We start from the raw sequence: 21,566 nt of genomic DNA, 5'->3' as shown, positions 1-21,566 counted from the left end.
CCCACAACCATTTCTTCCTTTTACAAAAATAGCCATCCCGCATTAGGAGCTATTTCAGAGATGTTGATCTGAGAAGGTTGATACATCTGTTGACAACCTTTAATCACTCTTCCGCTTATAATATACATATAATTCTAGAGTGACTGACAGAACTTTCAAACTATTTTTGTCTGATCATTCTGAAAGAACAGCATCAGAGAACTCGATATACATTCACAATCTGACTGGCAGATTTGTGAAACTAGCAGGACAGACTTTTTCCTGTCCAGGCAACATAACCACAGGGAAAGACTTGTCTGTGACAAGAGGCTCAAAACATGGCTAAGTAAGCATTAAAAAAGCTAGCCCTATCATTAAGGATGCTGCCTTAGAGTGTAATTTTAACTGACAAAGATGGCCAAAGGCCAGCTGAAGCTGTGCTGAATCCACACCATTCCTACCATGTTGAAAATTAAGATAGCCTTCAGAATGACTTAACTTTGTGCTGAGATTGTGTCTGTATCCTTCGAATGGAGGATATTTCAGTCTAGTACAATTTGGTTTCTTCCTTCTTGCGTGTTCAAATGACAGTATACAATTATTTTCTTCTCTTTTACTTTGCTTTTGCCTCTACTTGTTTTGTTGGCAGTACATAGCATGAATGGTTGTGGTCTTTTCCTTCCTTCCTTCCTTCCTTCCTTCCTTCCTTCCTTCCTTCCTTCCTTCCATCACTGAATTTTCCAGCAGGCCAGTTTTGTCACTTTTTATTGCCACACAGCCCTATATCCCAATATATCAAGGCAGAAAAATCCCACAATATTTGTTTTGAGCTGGGTTCTCTGAGTCTGCATACAGATAACGTGAGATTTTCTGCCTTGATATTCCAGGATATAGGGCCGTGTGGAAGGGCCCTCAGTCCACACTGCCATATATTCCAGTTCAAAGCAGATAATGTGGGATTTTCTGCCATGATGTTCTGGGAGATAAGCCTCTGTGGAAGGACCCTTAGTGAATCATATTTAAGACCAAGCCATGCCAAAGTACTTTGTATTAGAATAGGAATAAGGCATGACAATATATTACACTGAGTATAAAAACCTTCAAAGAGAACATTCCTTAAAGTATTCCTTGCAATCTTAAAAATATTTTTCATTTCAACCAATGGGGAAATCGATCCTCGTTGTGACATGCCTTGTTTGTTATCCTGTTGTGAATGTTATAAGAGTCTAGTCAATATGAGATTTGACAAAGAGTTTGCTTTGTCCCCATTCAAGATTAGAAGACCCGTAGGCACAGTAGCTCTACTGCCCTGTGCTTTTTTTGGCCTATGTAATATGTTCCAAAATTACATCTATTATAATTTTCTAAGAGTTCCCTCTATTATTTCATTTTGCAACATCAAAGTCTGAAGAGGAGTAGCAGCAAGATTGTCATGTTGTTTTCAGTTGCAGTACAATCAGGGTTACATTAATCAGCTGTATTTGTTCAGCTGAGTAGAGATTCCTTTTCTCTACTCAGCCAGAGTAGCCAGAGCTCCAATTCATCCAAGGCTATTCTTTAGGTTCAATTTGAATTTTTGATTTTAATTAACTCTTCCAAATTGTCTGAAAGCAACTGCTCTTTAATGCCACAAAATTACTTGAACATGAAATTCTGGATACTGGATTATTTATTTTTTAAAACCCCGTGGTTATAGCTGTGACTGATCTCTAAAAAAAAGTGCTAAATGCATCCATTTTAGAAATGCATGGTCATTACATTTAGATTGAATTTGAATTTCCGACTTCAATTAACTAGTCAAAGTGGTTGTATAGAGAATATTTCTTAACAGTGTTGAATTGCCTTAGATGAAAAGCTTTGACATCCTAAGTATTTCACATTCTTGACTCCTTTTTTTTTTTTTGCTTGTGCTCTCCCTCTTTTTTCACTGACCAGCAATATTGTGCTGTAGAAATGCAGCAAGATTGCCATTTTGTTTTCAGCTGCAGTACAATCAGGGTTACATTAATTGCAGCTACAAGTTACACTGAGGTGGTGAATCCTGATTGCTTCAGTCCCTACTAACTGGGCACCAGCCATTGTGATGGATGGGAGTCTCTTCCCTTCTCAATTAGGAAGCAGCTAATGTTTCCACTTCTTCCTGTGGGAGGTCCTTGGTGCAACAGACAGAAGCAGGACCTCTGTCACAATTTCCTTCTCACTCTGGATGGGATAAGAACGTGTTCTTTCCTGACAGAAGATTGCTGTTTCCTGACTGAACTGTGACTGAAAGGGGAACAGATTCCTGTTGGCCAATAAATGGGGACTGATTTTTTTCACAGTCTCTATGTGTCCCCTAAACTGGTGGTTACATTGAGAACATGGATAGAAAACAATTACATGTATTTAATTGCTGAAAATCTGCATCCATTTGCCTAGCATTAATCTCCTTTGAATATTTATTTATTTACTTACTTTACTTTACTTTACTTGTATACCGCAGTTTCTCAGCCTAAACAGGCGACTCAACGCAATTTACAACAAAGGTACAACAGTCAACAATATACAATTTAAAACCATAAAAGCATAATACACAGTATTGACACAACAATAACAACCCAATGCATCTCATGACTAAAATCGTGATCCAGTTTCGTCGTCCATATTACCATTCCTGTAATCATCACATTCATTGCACCGATTAACCAAATGCCTGTTCGAACATCCAGGTTTTTAATCTTCTTCGGAACACCATCAGCGAGGGGGCTGATCTTACCTCCATGGGAAGGGCGTTCCATAGCCGAGGGGCCACCACAGAAAAGGCCCTGTCTCTCGTCCCCGCCAGCCGCACCTGTGAAGCAGGCGGGATAGAGAGCAGGGCCTCCCCAGAAGATCTTAGGGTCCTGGTGGGCTGATAGGCCGAGATACGTTCGGATAGGTAGGTTGGGCCAGAACCGTTTAGGGCTTTAAAGGCCAACGCCAGCACTTTGAATTGAGCCTGGTAGCAAATCGGCAGCCAGTGGAGCTGGTGCAGCAGAGGAGTTGTATGCTCCCTGCGCTCCGCTCCTGTTAGTATCATGGCTGCCGAACGTTGGACTAATTGGAGCTTCCGAGCCGTCTTCAAAGGCAACCCCACGTAGAGAGCGTTGCAGTAGTCTAAACGGGATGTAACCAGAGCGTGGACTACCGTGGCCAAGTCAGACTTCCCAAGGTACGGGCGCAGTTGGCGCACGAGTTTTAACTGTGCAAATGCTCCCCTGGTCACCGCCGAAACCTGGGGTTCCAGGCTCAGCGATGAGTACACTGGAACTTCAGCTTTTTTGGCCAAATTACAAAGAATAGGGTTGTACTACTAAATCAGTGATGGAAATTATGCAATGTCTCCAGATGCTGTTGGGTTGTTGCCTCCATTAGCCCACCAGCAATATTTGGAGGGCCGTGAGATTTCCATCTCTGTCTTGAAAGGTACAGTAAATTGAATATATAAAGAATGAGCAGGTGGATCAAGCTTGTTCAGCCAAACTGATTTAGCTCTAAAGCACTGCAGTGCATTTCCCAGGGCCCTTACAGACAGGCCCTATATTCCAGGATCTGATCCTAGGTTTTCTGTTTATCTCAGATTATCTAGCAGTGTGGACTAATGTAATCCAGTTTAAACTAGAAAAGCTGGGATCAGATCCTGGGATATAGTGCCTATCCGAAAGGGCCCCTGGTATCATTTCAGCCATTGAAACACAAACTGTTGTGTGAGGCACTTACTGCTGATGTTGATATTGGTGTGTCTTCAAGTCATTTCAGAGCTATGGCAACCATAAGGCAAACGATCACAGGTTTTCTTTGCCAAGATTTGCATGTAAGAAGTTTCCTATTGACTATTTCCCCCTTACTAGCCTAAAAAAAGTCTATGAAGACTAACAGATTCATTGTCTAAAATAACTTTTCATCTTCAAAGTGAGAGAGAGAGCGAGCAAGCAAGCAAGCAAGCAAGACATTATTGCTTCTTGAAGCAGTTAGTAGTAATCTGTGTTCTTCTCTCAGAATATGTATTGCTATAAGTTCTCATTTTTAAGCAGTGATGGGATGGGCTCAATAAAGGATAAGTCCTCATACAATGAAGGCTTCTTCTTTTAAAAAATATAGCTAAAATTTGACCTCTCATATGTATAACTTCATGAAATGGAGGAAACAATTCTGGTTCAACCTCACTGTGGAAGTGTTGATTGGAGTCTGTGTCTAAACACCCCAAATGCACCAGATTCCATTTGAACTTGAAACTAAGGAGATTAATTCTGATTAAAACTTGAATGAGAGACTGCCAATGAATGTCAAGTGTTATAGTTTATATTTTAGAGGAAGAACCATCTTTTAGTATTCCTTGTCTATGAAATTAATTAGATCATCTTTACTTGACTTTCAAAGTTCGCAAACATGCAGATAGTAGTATCATACACTTTTGTCACTAGCTGGCAATAGACCTAGCCCTATTTGGCTAGTTGGAAGACCTGCCAGTCTTTTTTTCTTATACGTTTGTTGACTAGATTTCTGACTAGCATGTCCTCACATCCTTCCATGACACAGGTTCTTCCCTGTTCCAAGCAGTAGATGTGTTTCCAGGCCCTTCCCTCCAGAGGAATGGACAGAAACAGGTGCAAATTGACTTGGGGACTCGGGAATTGGTTGATGGTAAAGAAAATGCCAAGTCACAGATGCTGACCTCCTGGTGATCTAGAGAACCTTCTGACCTCTGACACTTGAAGGCATACTCCAGTTTCTTCCATCGAGTAGAACAGGAAGGAACTATAGATTGAAATATATATATACATGCATTGCTTCCAAGACCATTCCTTTTAAAAGAATGAGGCTTTGAAAATGGTTCACCTTGGTCCTTGGGGAGGAAATACCACCTATGCTGTGACCTTGCTTCAAAACAGGTTTAAAGATTTGAACACTGATTAGAAACATGCTTAATGCAACTCTCTTTTTTGTTTCTCGTGTAATATTAAATCTTGTTTTTTCTCTTTTCTTTCTCAGTGAAACCTACTGTCATTGATGTTGACATCTATGTTAATAGCATTGGCCCAGTGTCATCAATAAATATGGTAAGTGTCTCACAGTCAGTGATTTTATTGGCACCGCTGTTCTTCGCATCAATATCTGAGTGCCTTAATTTATCTGAAAGAAGGGATGTGATGAAGAGTTATGGCTGCAGAAGTTGTTCTGTTCTCTGATTTAGTTCTGCTTTCCTGACAATTGTGTGTCTCATTCCTAAGGGAAAAAAGAATGCTCAAAACTATCATGCTGTGATGTGTCTGTCGCAAAATTCTTTTTGATTATGAATATCCAGTTTCTCTTTGGAAATATGGAACTGACACAATGCTCTCTATACTATAGCTAGGGAAAATACATTCATCAGTTCTGTGAAGTTGCAAGCAATGATAAGAGAATGTGCTGATCTGAGAAAATAACTATTATGCAAACTAATAGCATGGTATTTAATCAGTTTTATGTGCCATGGGCTTTATTCCCAGATACTTTGTGTAGGATTATGATTTTAATTATTACATTTAAAAGGGACTTTGATGTGTTTTGCTACTACTGGCATGGTATCTTTTGGAATTCCATCTATGTTATGATGTCTAACAAGTTGCAACTGTAGCAGGTGTTGGTATAATGGTCAGGCTTGACCACACAGGATATTTCAAGAAACACCTGAGATATATCAGCACTATGCAAGCTACATGGTTTTTCTATAATCTTAATTGTCACGGTTCCATTTGAAAGAATCCTGGGATTTATAGAAATATTAAAAAGATATCAAAAAGGTACCAAGGTTTCCCAAGAGTTGAAGATCAAATCAATTTGATGCCATCCTATAGAGAGATCTGTAGTTCAAGAAACAGATTTGAACTCAACAACAGAGAATTCTAAGTAGTTCACCAAAGTATAAACTCTGAGATTCCATGAGATGGATAAATGACAATTAAAATGGAATTAAAATGATGTTAACTGTTTATTGAGATACACTTGTGGTCCCAAATAAATCTTCCCAGATGCAATGGGACTGATTTAGCTTTCCTTTGCACACTGAAATCAAGCTGCAATTATTTGTTCCAAAGGCTTTGCAAGACTGGCTTCCTCCTGGTCTTTAGGAGATTAGTCACCAAGAGCTTTTTATTCTACAAGGTCTTTGAGGAGAATACTAATAGCTAAACTTTTTTATATATTCTCGATTTTTGAAATTCTGCTGTAAATGTATTGGAATTTTACTTATGTATTATTGTTTCATTGCTTTAAGCTTTATAATTTTAAATTGTATTCAGTAGTTTTGCGTGTTCATCAATAAATATATATTTAGCATTGCAGTTTTCTACACATCTGCTCAGAGACCATTCTATTTCTTTCAGTGTGGCTTATTCTCAGCTACGTTTTCCTAGAACTGTAGATGCTATTACTTAGTGCTTATCTAGCAGTACAAATATATGTATCTTTATGAGAAGATATAAGGATATCCTTATGAGATCTTTGAGACTAATCCAGAAAAGTAATTTCTAGTGTAAGATTTCACGGACTCTAGTTCACTTCATCAGGTGCATCTGAGTTTCCAGGATATCAGCTAAATGTATATACTTGTCTATCTTCCGTATTTAAGTTTAAGATATACAGGCAAAGGTTCAGCTGTAGAAGAGTCCAAGCGAGATCCCCTGACAAAATGTTGTCCATACATGGCAAAAGGGGCATCTTCAAAGCTCCCTCTTCTCAGCTTCAACTGACTGAACTGACAAGTGCCAGATGGAAAGAGGGAGGATGCTAATGTCCCTTAATGTCCATCCTCTTAGGAAACACCATTCTATCTGGCAACATTGCATGACCTTAGAATACTCAGAAGACTTTTCCATTGACTTCTATGAGATTTACTGCTTTTTATGGGTCAGGAAGAAGGAGCAAAAGCTTCCTTGTTTGGGAGGAAGCTAACTTTTATATTTACAAAACCTGTTAATCTTTGAATTACTTCAAGTTTTCTTTTAATGACAGCACTTTACTGGATTGTTATTTGATTTTTCAGTCAATACATTTGATGGAATTGACCTTTGACCTTATCACACACAGGGTTTTTTTTAACATCCTTGGACTCTTCCCCACTAGTCCAGTGAAGGATGGGCATAATGCCCGTCACACAACATTGGTGGATTTCTGGCAGATGCCCTGCCCACAACTGGAATGGAAGCATCATACAATGCTTTCCTGGCAAGATGGGAGGCTTCTTGTGGTGTGCTGGCTCCAATATCTCAATAAATAGGGGGGTTGTTTGGAGATGGAAAAATAATTTGTTCAAGCTAAGATATTCTCTTATTGGGAATGTTTGCATTTAAACTTTCATTTTGATTTGAATACAAAATAGTATGCTGGTTTTGTCTACTTTCTAAAGTTTTGAATGTATTCCCTTTTCCTCAAAAGGAAATCAATACAGGCATATAATTATCTTTTGTCAGAACGGAGTATGATTTTGTACAAGGCACATTTAAAATGCGAACATTTTTAAACATGTAAATATCAGAAGAGACTTAAAAGTAAAAAAATAAACAAACAATGAGCATCCCTTATCCAAACTGTTTGGGATCAGAGGTGTTATGTATTTTGGAATACTTGTATTTGCATATACATAAGCAATAAGATATCTTGGAGATGGGACTGAAGACTAAACATGTTTTCATTTATGTTTCATATAAACTTTAAACACATAGCACTAAGTTAGTTCCATACAAAATAGTTTTACCTAAGTTTTTGTACATTCAACTATTAGAAAAGAAAGGTGTCACTAACTCAGCAATCTATGTGGACAAATCAGATTTTGGAGAATTTTGGATTTCTGAGTAAGGAGTGCTCAACTTAGAGTTGTACTTTGTACTACTACTTGTAAGTTGATTCGCATATGTAGTGTCAGGTCTCCCAAAACAATGCAATATAATTTTGGTTAAAACGTTTCACCGCATCCTACTTCTGTCTCCTTACCTGGCATTTTTCTGTTATGGAAAGTTGGGAAAGGGTTCCATAATGTGTCAAGCAAAGCTTAAACCTCAACTAAAAACTCCTGTTCCATAACAGATCTGAAACATTATGACAAATTCTTGGACTTTGCAAATGGCCAAATTGAAGAGGTGAACTATAAGAGATTGCATTTTAGCAGTATGATTACTTGCCCAAAAAAGGAAAAAGAGAAGAATGCATTGCAAAAAAATTGTTGAAATTACAAAGATGGACAAATAATGCATATTGATTAAAGAGAAATTGGTGAATAATGTTTATGAAAGATTGACAGTAACTTTGACCTTACAGAAAAAAGGAAAGAGGAATAATGTTACTTGTGGAATTTGAAAGCTGAGTTTCACTATTTGAGTTTTAGGAGAAATTTCAATTTAATTAAGCAATTTCAAGAAATTTATTGTAGCACTTTTACAGATGCCTTTCACTGGTTGGGTGGAGAGTTAATTTTTAATGTGTTTAAGGTTGGGGAGATGGACAAATATAGAGTGTTTCAATGGGAATTTAGATTTAGAATTGTGGTTGAGCTTTTATTTTATTTTTTATTTGTTGATGTTTATATGTTAGCATCATAAAATTTACTTTTAGTGTTGCAAAAATAGTTTTTGTAATTGTCATTATAATAATACAAATTTAGACTCAAGTTTATTAATGGTTATTCTTTGATATAATTGCTTATTTTAATTTAGTGTATAATGTTTAGTATTGCTCTTCGTTTAAATTTTTATGGTTTTTATTTTAGATAGGTAATGACCTGTTGTGTTGGAAACCACCCTGAGTTCCCACAGGGGGATAAGGTGGAATAAAAATAAAGGTATTATTATTATTATTATTATTATTATTATTATTATTATTATTATTATTACCACAAGCCATTTTTTTTGAACCACAGTTGCTTCACTTTGCAGATATTACATATCTCTTGCGTGGCCCATTTTATCTCAAAATTCAAGTTTATCTGAACAGATATCAGTGTTGAATCAGTTTTGTTTTAATAATGTGTAGGATTTTGTTGTTGGTAAAACAAATGAATTTGAGCTTAGGTTAAAGATTAATGTATTATATTATTCTAAAGCTGTATGGTAATGTTGATTTTTAATGGTTCACTCTTACTCATGTCTAAAAGCTTTTGTGCCAGAGGATTTCTCTTAAAGTAACTGTCATGAAAATCTAAATAATGGCTCTTCTCCAAGGAAAATTGTTGACACTTAAATGGTGATGAAATTAATGCAAAATGTTAGTCAACACCAATTGCTTCCATTTATTTCCATAGAGCTTAAGTATAACTAACTTTCTCTGTACCAGGGAACATAACTGTTTGTTGTTAGACTTAGGGTGTTGTTGTCACGGCTCTAAAAAATATTTAACAAATATGCATGCTCTCTTTTGATGTAATCATTATCTGAATTGATGTGTGTCTGTTTGTATGTGTTTTTGGGTGCACACAGCAACAAAATGAGCATTTTTCACACATTCAGCAAGTGTATGAGTGAAACTTGAACCTGATCCCCTGGAAATTCCCTCTTTCCTTAGCTTCATATTAGTAAGAGAGGGATTGAGAGAATGCTAGCATTTTTTTAAATGCACAGAAATATAGTATATCTGTAAACAAGTATATTTTTTGCAGAAAATGTTTCTTTTGGACAAAAAAAAGATGAATTTTGTATTCAAAATTGTATTCGAAAATTATGCGGTTTTAGAGGGAAAAGAAAATAACTAAAATTACACAATGCTTTTGCATGGCATTGTGTAGTGTCATCACCATTTTGCAATGTAAAATATATATTATGAGGATCAAATGGGATGCACTTAAGATATACCTCTCTTCTATTCTCCCAAGGTCCTTTGTGGAGGGTAAAGATGGGATGAAACCTGATTAATATATTAACATACGTCCACAGTCACTTAAAGGTAAATCTGGGAAAGGGTAATTTTTTGTCATTGAGCTGTCATAGTTTAAAAATCATGTAAAGACCAAACTCTTCTGGCAGGCCTACCCAGACAGTCTTTAAGCTTGAATTTTAAATGTGTGTCTTTTGTTTAATCTCTCTTTTGTGGATTTTAATAAGTATTTTAATATGTATTTTATAGTATGCCTTAGTGTGTAGTTGCAGTGTTTATAATTGTTTTGTAACCCACATCAAGCCTTATTATTATTATTATTATTATTATTATTATTGTTCCCTTTTGATTTGAGGCTGCAATAACTTCAGGCTATTTGGTCATTGCAATTGAGCAATACTCTTCTGAACCATAAAGTATAAAAAAGTGTGATCCTCTGGATATAAGAGAGTTGCCTGTTCAACCACAATATCACAGGGATTCCTAACAGTAGGATATTAAAGTCTCAAGTACTACCCATCTTGGCACACAGCTGTTACCGTATTTATTTGTTTTATTTTGTATTCCATTTTCCTCCTAGAACCAGGAGTCTGAGTTTTGATTTTCACCTGAAAAGTACCAATCGCTACAAAATAATAAATCACATTCTACACACCATGTTAAAATGGAATACAACTGATTTGTTTGATATTGATCTACACTGATTCTGTCTCCAGTCCCTCGGAGACTGGTATTAAAAGGAGCGTATGTGTGGATATCTATCTCTCACTGAGTTCTTTGTTTTCACTAGGAACAAAAGATTCTACCTCATTTCCTTTAAGCAGGATACAAGCTTATTTTATACACAGAGCACTATGAATCACTAGAATCCATGCACAAGTCATCCTGTTGATTTGTAGTTATGAATGAAGAAGATAATTAGCTGTTTGTTATTCCTAAGTCTGAAACAGATGGTCCTGTTGCTTGGCATTCTTTGTGTTACCTGGAGGAAAAAAGGAATCAAATATTTCACTTTGACTAAATGCATGGCTGTCAGCTCCCTACTGCTTGGTCTTTGTTTTCTTTTTGTATTGGTAGTTTATGAAGAATTTTCATGACCTATAGAACAACACATTCCTCCCCCCCCCCCATTATTTTTCTATTGGTTTTTTTTTATTGAAAGCACAGTTTTTCTTGTTCACTTCATTGTTTGAGGCCCAATAATGGATAACTCCCCTGTATGTTCTGTGTTGCTTCAAACAATCTTGATAGCAAAGTCTTAATAGGAAAATAGGAGAATACTGAATGACATTTAATTCTGTCTTTCAAAAGGTGTAATAGTGGGTTTTTCCCAGTGATGTTTGTTCACAAAGAAGTAGAATTCTCAACACTAAACTATTATAAAAAGGACAGTTCTGTAATAAGGTGGGGAAAATGTGGTGGAGGAGGGTTTTCCAAACAAATGGTCCATCATTGGCCAGTAAAAATTTCTTCAGGTATATTTGCACAGGCCCATTTCATATGTCATATTGAAATGCCTTTCCTGAGCTTTGGATCATTTTCTGATTTGTCAAATAATCTTTTGGGAGGAAGGATCCAAAACACCAGTTTTTTGTAGTCTAAGATATTTGATCAAGTGAATGCATGTAATGTTAGGTTTATGTCATTCAAGTTGACTCTGCATTGTGGTGACCCCATTATAAATTTCTCTTTAAAATTTTTAGGCAGATCTACATTTCTATTTATGGCAATGTGAAGGTCACATCAGCCTGACATGGAGGAAATCTGGTTACAGGGCAGGGGTCAGGGTTAGAATCGGGTCCCATTCCCAGCCATACATCCCTCTCTGGCCATAAGACAACCCTTAACTGAGATATTTCATGCCACTTTGGGGTCACATTTTGTTCCTGCGTAGAACCACCCTTAGTAAGAGGAGGTTTATTATTTCTTCTGCATAGAATGCATCTACACAGTCTATATAATGCAGTTTGAAGTCAGCTCAAGGCTGCGGTGGCCACAAAATGCACACCTCAAATGAGCAAAATAGTACTCATTCAGCTCAAAACAGTGGGACAAAAAAAAAACCCCAGATAGTACAGAATAAGCCAGATAATACACTGTAGCTAACCAGAGTATATCCCATGCAGGTTTCAAAACTGGAAGGGGAAAATGCAGAGGTCTTGGCAGGACACTATTAGTACTGATGTATTTTTTAAAATGGTGAAATACAGCTGGCTAGAAAGTAAATAATTACTTCATCAGGACAGAAACTGCATCATTTTCATGGGACCTCTTGCCCCTTTGTTCTCATTTCCTGTGCCCTACCTAGGTCCAGCTCTAATCCTTAATAGCCTTGGATATGTGCATCAGTGCATCTCAGCAGACTGATGAAGCAAAAAAAAAAATCCTGTTTGTTTCTGATCCACAATCAATGTATTTGTGGCCAGTGGCCATTATTCCAACCTTAAACCAGTTCCTTGGGTGTTTGTGTAGGTGCTGCTGAGCAAAACCAGTTTGTTTTAATCCTCCTCCATTAACCTGTTGGCGTAGAAGCACACTCAGACTGAGAGAGTGTGACTTGCCTAAGAACACTCAGTAGGTTTCAATAACTGAAGGGGAATTCAGACCCTAGTTCACCCAGTCCTACGACCTTGTCACAAATCCCACTGAAGGAGTCCTGGATCGCTTCATCCCACCAGTGTTTGCACAGGAAGTGTGGGAACTCACCTCCACACATTCCATTCTGTTATTGCTTCCCCCATTCCCCATCACATGCGGAAGACCATCTTTCCTAATGGAAAGTCAGTTGTCTGCTGCCACCATTTTTTTTGGCAATAGCAACACTCCAGCCATAGAGCCGCCCTGAAAGTAGTTGGCTGGAGTGTGATGGGAGCCATTGAGATCCCTGTCCAAAGTCCAATAATACTGTCAAGCTGCGTAAAATAAGGTATGTGTGAAGAAGTCCCTAGTCCCCTTCTATGCTGCCATATAATCCAGATTAACAAAGCAAATGATCCACATTATCTGTTTGAACTGGATTATATGAGCCTACCGTACATTCTCATTCAGTTCAAAGCAGATAATGTGGATTTTTTATTGCTGTGTAAAAGGGGCCATTGCTAACACTCAAACCATTACAACATGGAAGCTCCAGTAACCATTTTCCAGTCTAGCCTCTCCTCACTTCATTTTTTTTCCAGCTCTGACCATCATCTTGTGCTAGCAGTACCATGATCCATCCTATCTTATTTTAATTATTTATGAGGAGCTGGACACTTGAGCTGAACACTTGAGCTGAGTTTAATGGCAATGGGATCCTACATCAGCAATTGATTTTTGCTGAACCGTTCTGCTGTCTTTCTTGATTCCCATCACTGGTTCTCTTTATACCTTGTTCTGTACTGCTAAATGAAGAAAGAATCCCTGGATCAACCAATTTGTTTTTTCTTCTAAGATGACATGAGGCATGGTAGAGATAACTGAGCTCAATGAGTTCATTACTGATACTTGATCCAGAGCTCAACTGAGAAATGAATGCAATGCCATTCCTCCTCTGATGAAGGTCCCATCCTACTTCTAGAACATAGCTGAATAAATTCTGCCACCCAGTTAGGGTTGTGGATACAGTTTAGAGCAACTTCACACCTCTAAGCTGCAACTCTTTTTGTGCTATGAGTTCATATATAAAACAAAGCTTTGATTACTCAATGTTTGTGATTTCATTGCCAGTATGCATACATGATTTCCTTCAGCCATTTACTGAATAAGAAATGGCTCCAAATAATGAGGTATTTAGTTTTCAAGCAAAAAGCTGGAAAGTTCTGAACCCTTTGATTTAAAAAAAGAAAATGTAGAAACGTATCACCAGATTATATACCAGCTTCCTATCTCATAAGCAGTCTTTGAAAAATTCAATCTTAGGCAGCACTGGGCTTTTGTTTTTGCAATTAACTGGTGGCTGTGAGAATTTGTCTTTTTATTTTGCTTCTTTGATGCATCATTATGCAATTCCACTTTGTTTAAAATCAAGCCATACACCAGGGAAGCTAGGTAAATATTGTAAATACGCTGGGCTCTGTGGAGCTAGAAGGCATTGTAATTTGTGAATTAGGCAGAAATTCTTAAAATTGAAAACTAACACTCCCTTGAAAAGAACTATTCTTTAAATATTTGTCAGAAAATGCCATCCTTGATCCTTCTGGACACACATGTATTCTGCTCTAAATCTGCCTCAATGGTAAAGTTATCCTTATTAAAAATGCAATATTTGTTTAGAAGCTTTCTTTATAGAATCTGTTTCTAGTTAAATTGGGTCACACCTGACTTAATTTCAGAGATTAGGATCGCTGCACGGATGTAAATTGTGTTCATTATAGGATTTTAAAAGCTCAAGTATAAAGTCCTTTTCCCCAATGACATACCATATTTAAATGCAATTTCAGGGCATTTTCCTGGGAATAATATAGAGGAGAGTCTTTTTGTGGGCAATGTTTGTTCCCTCAGTTCATCACATCTACCAGCACTATAGTTTTAAACACCACATTTTTCAATGGTAGAAGCTGTCATTGAAAGGAAGCTTGTAGTAGGAGTGAAGAGAGACTAGGAGGAGCAGGGAAAGTACTTTTTTTTTTTTGCCTTCATGTTCTGTAAATTTTACTACTGAGGTTCAGCTGTTTTATCCCTGCCACCATTTATCAGCCAGTCTTTCTTGCTTCTCAGCCTACTTCTGAGCATTGTCATGTGGCTTGCTGACCTCTGCCTTTTTGTTTTCGCTCCCACTCAGGTGTCAATCAACTGTTTGATAGCTGGCCTTATATATTCCCTTGCATATTCAGGACTTCTTTGTCTGTTTCTGAGAGGCAGATTCAACTTGAACTGTGTGTGCAAAGGGATATACCAGTGAGGCTGAGGGACAGGATACACAAGACAGGACAGTAGGATGCTACAACTGTATATTATATATATATATTAGGCTTGGGCGGTTTCGTTCGTTAATTTCATAATTCGTTATTAATTCGTATTTAAATTAGCTTACGATCCAATATTGAGCCATGCAGGAATAGTGTGAGGAGTAAATTAGATTTGAAACAATTTTTTCAATTTATTTCGTACTTATTTCATTATTATTTCGTAATTATTTTGAAATTATTTCGTAATTATTTCATAATTATTTTGTAATTATTTTCGCATGTCTGGTGCAAGTTTTATAGTTGTTTGTTTTATCACACCAACAGTCAACAACAGAGGGAGAGGGAAGCTTCAGAAGTTCCTCCTGTCCCATTTGGAGGTTTTTTTAGCATATTGCGCAATCGCGTCCGCCATTAACGAATCAATTTGTAATTATACAAAATTTTGTAAATTTCAAAATTTTTAAAAGGAAAATTTCGGAATTCTTTAAGAAAACGAAATGAGATGGACCCCTAAAAACGAAACGAGTTTAGAAACAAATTTTTCCGTTGTTACCCAAGCCTAATATATATATATATATATATATATATTAGGCTTGGGTAACCACGGAAAAATTTGGTTCTAAACTCGTTTTGTTTTTAGGGGGCCCTTGCGTTTCGTTTTTTTAATAATTCCGAAATTTTCCTTTAAAATTTTTTGAAATTTACGAAATTTCGTAAAATTACGAATGGAATTTTCCCCAGAGCAGAATGGATCTCCATCCTGAGAATGATAAGCCTATGGCAAGGCTCTATATTGAGTAGGTTTTGCATGGAGAGTCAACCTGATAAGATATTTAGTTCTGTAATAACAGTGTCTTTCATTCTGTTTACTTTCTAAATGCTTGGGTGAGTTGGTGAAAACCTTGGTAGGCAATTGGGTTATTTTGCTGACCTGCCTGTTTGGAGCTGTTGCAATATTGAGTGTGTATTGAGCGAGGAGTGTTCTGCCTTGATTGTGTGATATTCTTTTGTCTAAAACTGAATCTCAAGAGAAGTTGCCATGGAAGCCTATAGAATACCATAGGACACATAACAATAGCATATTTACAAAGCTTGAGTTGTGGAGAAGCCCAAAGGTTCATGTGGTTTCTTAGTGGATAAGTACGAAATATTCACAGATGTTCCTTCATTGGATTAAAAAGGTGTCCCAACACTGAAATCTTAATAACTGGTGTAAGATTTTTCACTTATTCTCTGAGAAAGAGTTTAAAAGTCAATACTTTCCTTCATTTAAGAATGTTGGTCCAAGAATTATATATCTAGCTGAGAACTGCTACTTATTATTTAATGTAGAAAAATCAAATTTGAACTTTCAATTGCTTCCTTTATGCCTTTTCTAACCTTTTTAACAGGAAAGAAGTGAACAAGTCACTGCTAATTCCAATTCTTGATAAAAATGTTAGAAGCAATCTATGTAGGAAAATTGTGTTTATCACGGGAATTATTTTTATTAAGAGTCTTTTAAAGGTATTATTATAAAGAACATTAGACTTTTTAACTGCAGAAATCTTTGTAGCTTATTTTGCCTGTTATTCACAACTACTTGGGTTTTGTTTTAAATGACACAACTCTGGAAATATTTCAGAATCCCTTTTTCAGCTCTAACATCACTTGCACACATTGATTCAAAGGATCTACTTCAGTTAGTGCTAATGACTGGACCACAGAAATCACTATTATGTTCCAGTGGAGACATTGACAGGTCAGGAAACGTGTCTTTTCTCTCAAAACATAAACTTATTTTTGGATTATAGCTGCCTCTAAAAAAATCCAAACAATGTGGCTATTTCCCCTTTTCTTCCATTAAGCTGTTTCAAAGTTTGCTACAGCTAAATGATGTATTAAAACAGAATAATTCTGTAGAAGATGCTACTATTCTTACTTTGCAAAAAATAGTAAAAAAAAACAAAACAGAAACAGGGCCATGAGATATGTAAAATATTATCTGGATTTTGTATTATTACAGTCTATTTAATTTTGAATCAGTAGATGTTTGTTAAATCAGCTTTAAAAGTGACTGGGTTGCTGTGAGCTTTCTGGGCTATATGGCCATGTTCCAGAAGCATTTTCTCCTAATGTTTTACCCACATATATGGCAGGCATCCTCAGAGGTTGTGAGGTCTGTTGGAAACAAGGCAAGTGGGTTTATATATCTGTGGAATGTCCAGGATGGGAGAAATAACTCTTGTCTGTTTGAGGCAAGTGTGAATAGTTTAGCTTCTTAATTAGCATTGAAATCCATAAGCATGTGGACAATTTCAACTGAAAGTAGGAAACCATGGAAATGAACAAAAACTGGCTACCCGTATTAAAAAACGCTAAAATCACAATAGTAAAGAAAGAGTAAGATGGGAGAATTTCGGACATGAAACAATCAGGCCAGCAAGTCACCTCCCAATAAAAGATTCCCCCAGTCAAGAAGCAGCCAAGCCTTGAAACTGCAAGGCTTTTCAATGCTAGTCAAGGTGATCAATTGCAGTATTCACACTTGCCTCAAACAGACAAGAGTTCTTTCTCCCACCTTGGACATTCCACTGATATGTTTAAAAACACTCTGTATTAAACACAGCATATTAAAGCATATTTCCATAAAATACATATTAAATATTAAAATACACAAAACAAAAGTTAGAGATAGAGTGGAAGTTTAAATTCATTATTAAAACTGTCTGGGTAGGCATGCCGGAAGATATAGGTATTCACTTGTGTTTTAACTTTCGACAGTTAATCTAGTCTTGGGGCAGCAGATGAAAAGGTCCTTTGGGTAGTGATTTCCAGTTGGGTCCTGGCAGGGTGGAGTAGCAGCCCCCAGAGGACATCAGTGTTTGGGGAGGATTGTATAGGAGAAGGTGATCCTGTAGGTAACCTGGACCAAAACAATGTAGTGCTTTAAAGGTCAATACCAACACCTTATACTTTGCCCAGAAACTAATTGGCTGCCAGTTGAGTGACTTTAGGATAGGTGCAATATGTTCACTCATGTATGTTCCCATAACCAATCTGGCTGCTGTATTTTAACCAACTGGAGTTTCCAAAATTGGTGCAATGGTAGCCCATTGTAAAGTGCATTGCAAAAGACCAATCTTGAGGTTATCAGCACATGTACTACCATCTTCAGGTCCTTCAAATTTAGGAAGGGGCACAGCTGGCATATTAGCAAAGCTGATAGTAAGCACTCCTTACTGTCATGTCTACCTGGGCTGACATTTAGAGAGATAGATCCAGGAGCACTCCCAAGCTGCAAACGCAAGTCTTTCTGGGGGAGTGTAAATCCTTCCAGAACTGGTTGACACACCTCTACCCCAGCTTAGGACATTTGATGGCAAGCACCTCTGTTTTGTCTGGATTCAGTTTCAATTTGTTTTTCCTCATACAGTCCATTACCTCCTCCAGGCATTCATTCAGAGGAGACATGCTATCCTTAGCTGTAGCTGTTTTTGAAGGCATGGATAAAGATATTTGGGTGTCATCTGCATACCACCCCATGCCTACAGATGATCTCTCCCAGCAGCTTCTTGTAAATATTAAAGAGCATTGGGGATAGAATGACACCTTGTAGGATGCCACATAACAGCTCCTTTTTTGAGGAGCAGCTATTCCCAAACACCACCATCTGGAACCTGCCTGAGAGGTATGATAGGAACCACTACAACACAGTGCCCCTGATTCCCAGCTCTTCCAGGCATTTTAGAAGCATACCATGGTCAATGGTCCCAAAGACTTCTGGGATGTCTACAAGCATCAATAGGGACACACTCCCCCTGTTTATGTTGAGACAGACATCATCCACCAAGGTGACTATAGCAGCCTGAATGTCATATCCTGCTCTGAAGCTGGTTTGAAATGGGCCAAGGCAGTGTGTGTCATCCAAGAGAGAGTTAGACACTGGCCTGTAATTGTTAATGTCCAGGGGATTAAGCGAGCACTTCTTTTGTGGTGGTCTAATACTGCATCTTTAAAACAGGATGGAAAATTCCCCTCCCTGAGAGGTGCATTAATAATTTGTTGTATTTGAGATCGAATTGCAATCCCACTCTGGACAACTAGCCAAGATAAAGAAAACAAGTTGTCCTCCTTACCATCTCCAGCAGCTTGTCCACATCCATAGTACTCAACAATTGAAACTGATCCAGTGTAATCCCACTCACAGAGTTGCTGGATACCTCATTGCTGGCCTCTGCTCCAAAGATATCATATAAATTGGCTCTTATGCGAGAGGTATTATCTTCAATATGGTTGTTAAAAGCATCACAGTGAGCTACTGAAATATTCTAACAATGGGTTTGGAAGAGAGAGCACCTGAGTTAAGCCTCTCACCACTCTGAACAGCTCAGCTGAACGTGAATCTGCAGACACAATGAACAGAAATCTTTCTGTGTTGCATGTATTGCCACCTTAGAATCATAGAGTTGGAAGAGACCTCATGGGCCATCCAGTCCAACCCCCTGCCAAGAAACAGGAAAATTGCATTCAAAGTACCCTCAACAGGGCCATCCAGCCTCTGTTTAAAAGCTTCCAAAGAAGGAGCCTCTACCACCTTATAGGAGTGGAGGTGCCCTCTATACCATGTCTTGTCGCATAAAACTCGGGTTTTCTGCCCTCTGTGCTCTAATCTTCATTTTTCCTATATCATTTCCCTGAGGGTCTCTGTATATCAGGGAACCTGTTTTCTCATGAGTCAGAGGACGTTTGGGAGCAATCATGTCGATAGACCTGGTTAGGTTTTGATTTCACTTCTTGACCAGGGATTCAAAAGAATCGTTGGCTATTCCAATCCTCTATGGCCTACTGGAATCTCAGAGGATCCATTCGCCTTCGAGGTGGACCATTTTAATAGGTCCTCCACCCCTATGGAGTTGGTTGCAGCTGTGATACTACTCTTGATCTGGAAGTTATCTGTTCATGACAACTTAGAGGTATCAATGACCTCCACCCACAGATCCATATGTTCTGAGCTGAAAATCACATCAAGGGTATGACCTACCAAATGCGTTGGTCCAGAAACAATTGAGATAGGCCCATGTTTGTCATGGATACAATGAATTCCCAAGCTGCATCTGACAAACTGGCCTAGTGGTATATTGAAGTCACCCAGAAGCAAAAGTCTGGGTAACCCTAACAACACCTCCAAGACCAGTTCTATGAGCTCAGCCATTGAGTCTTTTAAATGGGGTGAATGGTGCAGTAACAGAATGCTTAGTCTGTCCCTGGTTTTCAGACTCAGGTTCACACACTCAACTTGATTCAGCTCCCTAATAGGTACTCTGGCCAGGTTAAGGTGGATTTTATAGACCATAGCTCCCCTCCCCCCCCCCCCGGGGCCACTTTCACTCACTTGCTTACTGACACAGTACGCAGCTGGGAGGGCCTGGGCCCATGTTGGATTACTATCATATCCTAGCCAAGTTTCAGTGAAACATACCAGGTTAGCTCCCTCATCTTTGAAGAGGTCATAGATTATATGACTCCCCTTGGAAAGATAGAGTAGAATATAAATAAAATAGAAGTAGTAGTGGCAATATTACCTGGCATTATTTAAGAGCAAGGTGAGATTTTGTGGGTGGTCTAACTCACTCTCCAAGTTCCTCAAGCTGGCAGGGTGATTGGAAGGTGAGATAGGTATTAAACACCTTTCTATAAGGGCAGGTGACCCTGTCATAGCCATATCTTCTTTTGCCAGGGAGACAAGCCAAAGCAAACAAAAACAAAAAACAAAAAAACCCCACAAAAGACAACTTATAGGACATGAATACAACACTAACACATAATCAATGAGTATATTCCCAATTGACCAGGCCAATTAACTGGCTAGTCCAGCAGCACCCTACCCCCACCAGGGGACTGCCTTGTAGCCAACTACATGGTTCTGAATAGCCCTCTCACTGCTATGCAGTTCTTTAGCTGGCTCTGTCATCAACAGCTGGTATAACAGTCTCAGAGTGATAAGTATACATCCAATGTACTGCTTTTACCACAAACAATATACAGCACATGATACTTGGGCAATTCCTTGTAGGTTGATGGCCCTTCAAATGCAGTGTCTTGGTGGTGGATATGTAGGTGGCTGATTTCCACTCCGATGGCAAGCTTCCCATTAACAAGAGGAAAGTACAACATAGACAGGAGACTGTTGATATTGTGGATTATCTCCCTTGATATTCTGGGTTATATGACTGTATGGAAGGGCCCTGGGTCTCTCTTGTAGCAGGGCTGAACAAAGCCTGTGAACATTGGGCTACGACTCTGTGGATCAGGGTTTAATACCCTACTCAGCCCTGGAAACCTACTGGGTGACCTTGTGTGAGTCACACAATCTTAGACCCATAACTCTGTTATTTTTTGCTATAGGGTCATTATAAGTTGGAAATTACTTGAAGGCACACAACAATAAAATATAGATAGTATGGAAGAATCTATGTAGAATGCAGAGTTCTGTTTCTTTAGGGCATTCATAAACATGGACCTGGGCAACCTCTGTGCTGTCATTGTCTTTTGAACAGGACATGCTCTTTGTGCCCAGCGGGAAGCTGGGTTGCCTTGGCTGAGAGGCCCTAAGGATTTTCCTATACAAAAGTCTTTAGATGCTTGAAAAGTTTAACAAAGTCCTTTATTATTGCTTAGAGCCTCAACAATTTAAACAAACACTTTTCAGATCTTCAACAAGTCAAACAAATGCTTCTTAACTTGCCCAAATGGACAGGTAACTGGTTTCGTGAACTGTTTCTTTTCTTTAAAAGGAAAACCCTTTTTAACCCCTCCCAGGCAATCTACTTTCTATGCTCTACTACCGTTCCAATT

The 21,566-nt window shown here is 38.2% G+C and overlaps 1 protein-coding gene across 3 annotated transcripts in view; it reads left to right on the top strand.

The window, feature by feature from the left end:
- Positions 1-21,566, top strand: part of GABRG3 (gamma-aminobutyric acid type A receptor subunit gamma3) — a 438,558-nt gene that overhangs the window by 37,808 nt on the left and 379,184 nt on the right. For all 3 annotated transcript variants that reach the window (XM_060769811.2, XM_060769812.2, XM_060769813.2), the window contains one exon: positions 4,990-5,057. In XM_060769811.2, coding sequence (XP_060625794.1) covers positions 4,990-5,057 — 68 coding nt within the window. Of the gene's footprint in view, positions 1-4,989; positions 5,058-21,566 lie in introns of those variants that run through there.

The sequence above is a fragment of the Anolis sagrei genome, chromosome 3, assembly GCF_037176765.1.
Source record: "Anolis sagrei isolate rAnoSag1 chromosome 3, rAnoSag1.mat, whole genome shotgun sequence".
Lineage (NCBI taxonomy): Eukaryota > Metazoa > Chordata > Lepidosauria > Squamata > Dactyloidae > Anolis > Anolis sagrei.
Note: the sequence above shows the minus strand (reverse complement) of the source record. Positions and strands in the feature narration are given on the sequence as shown.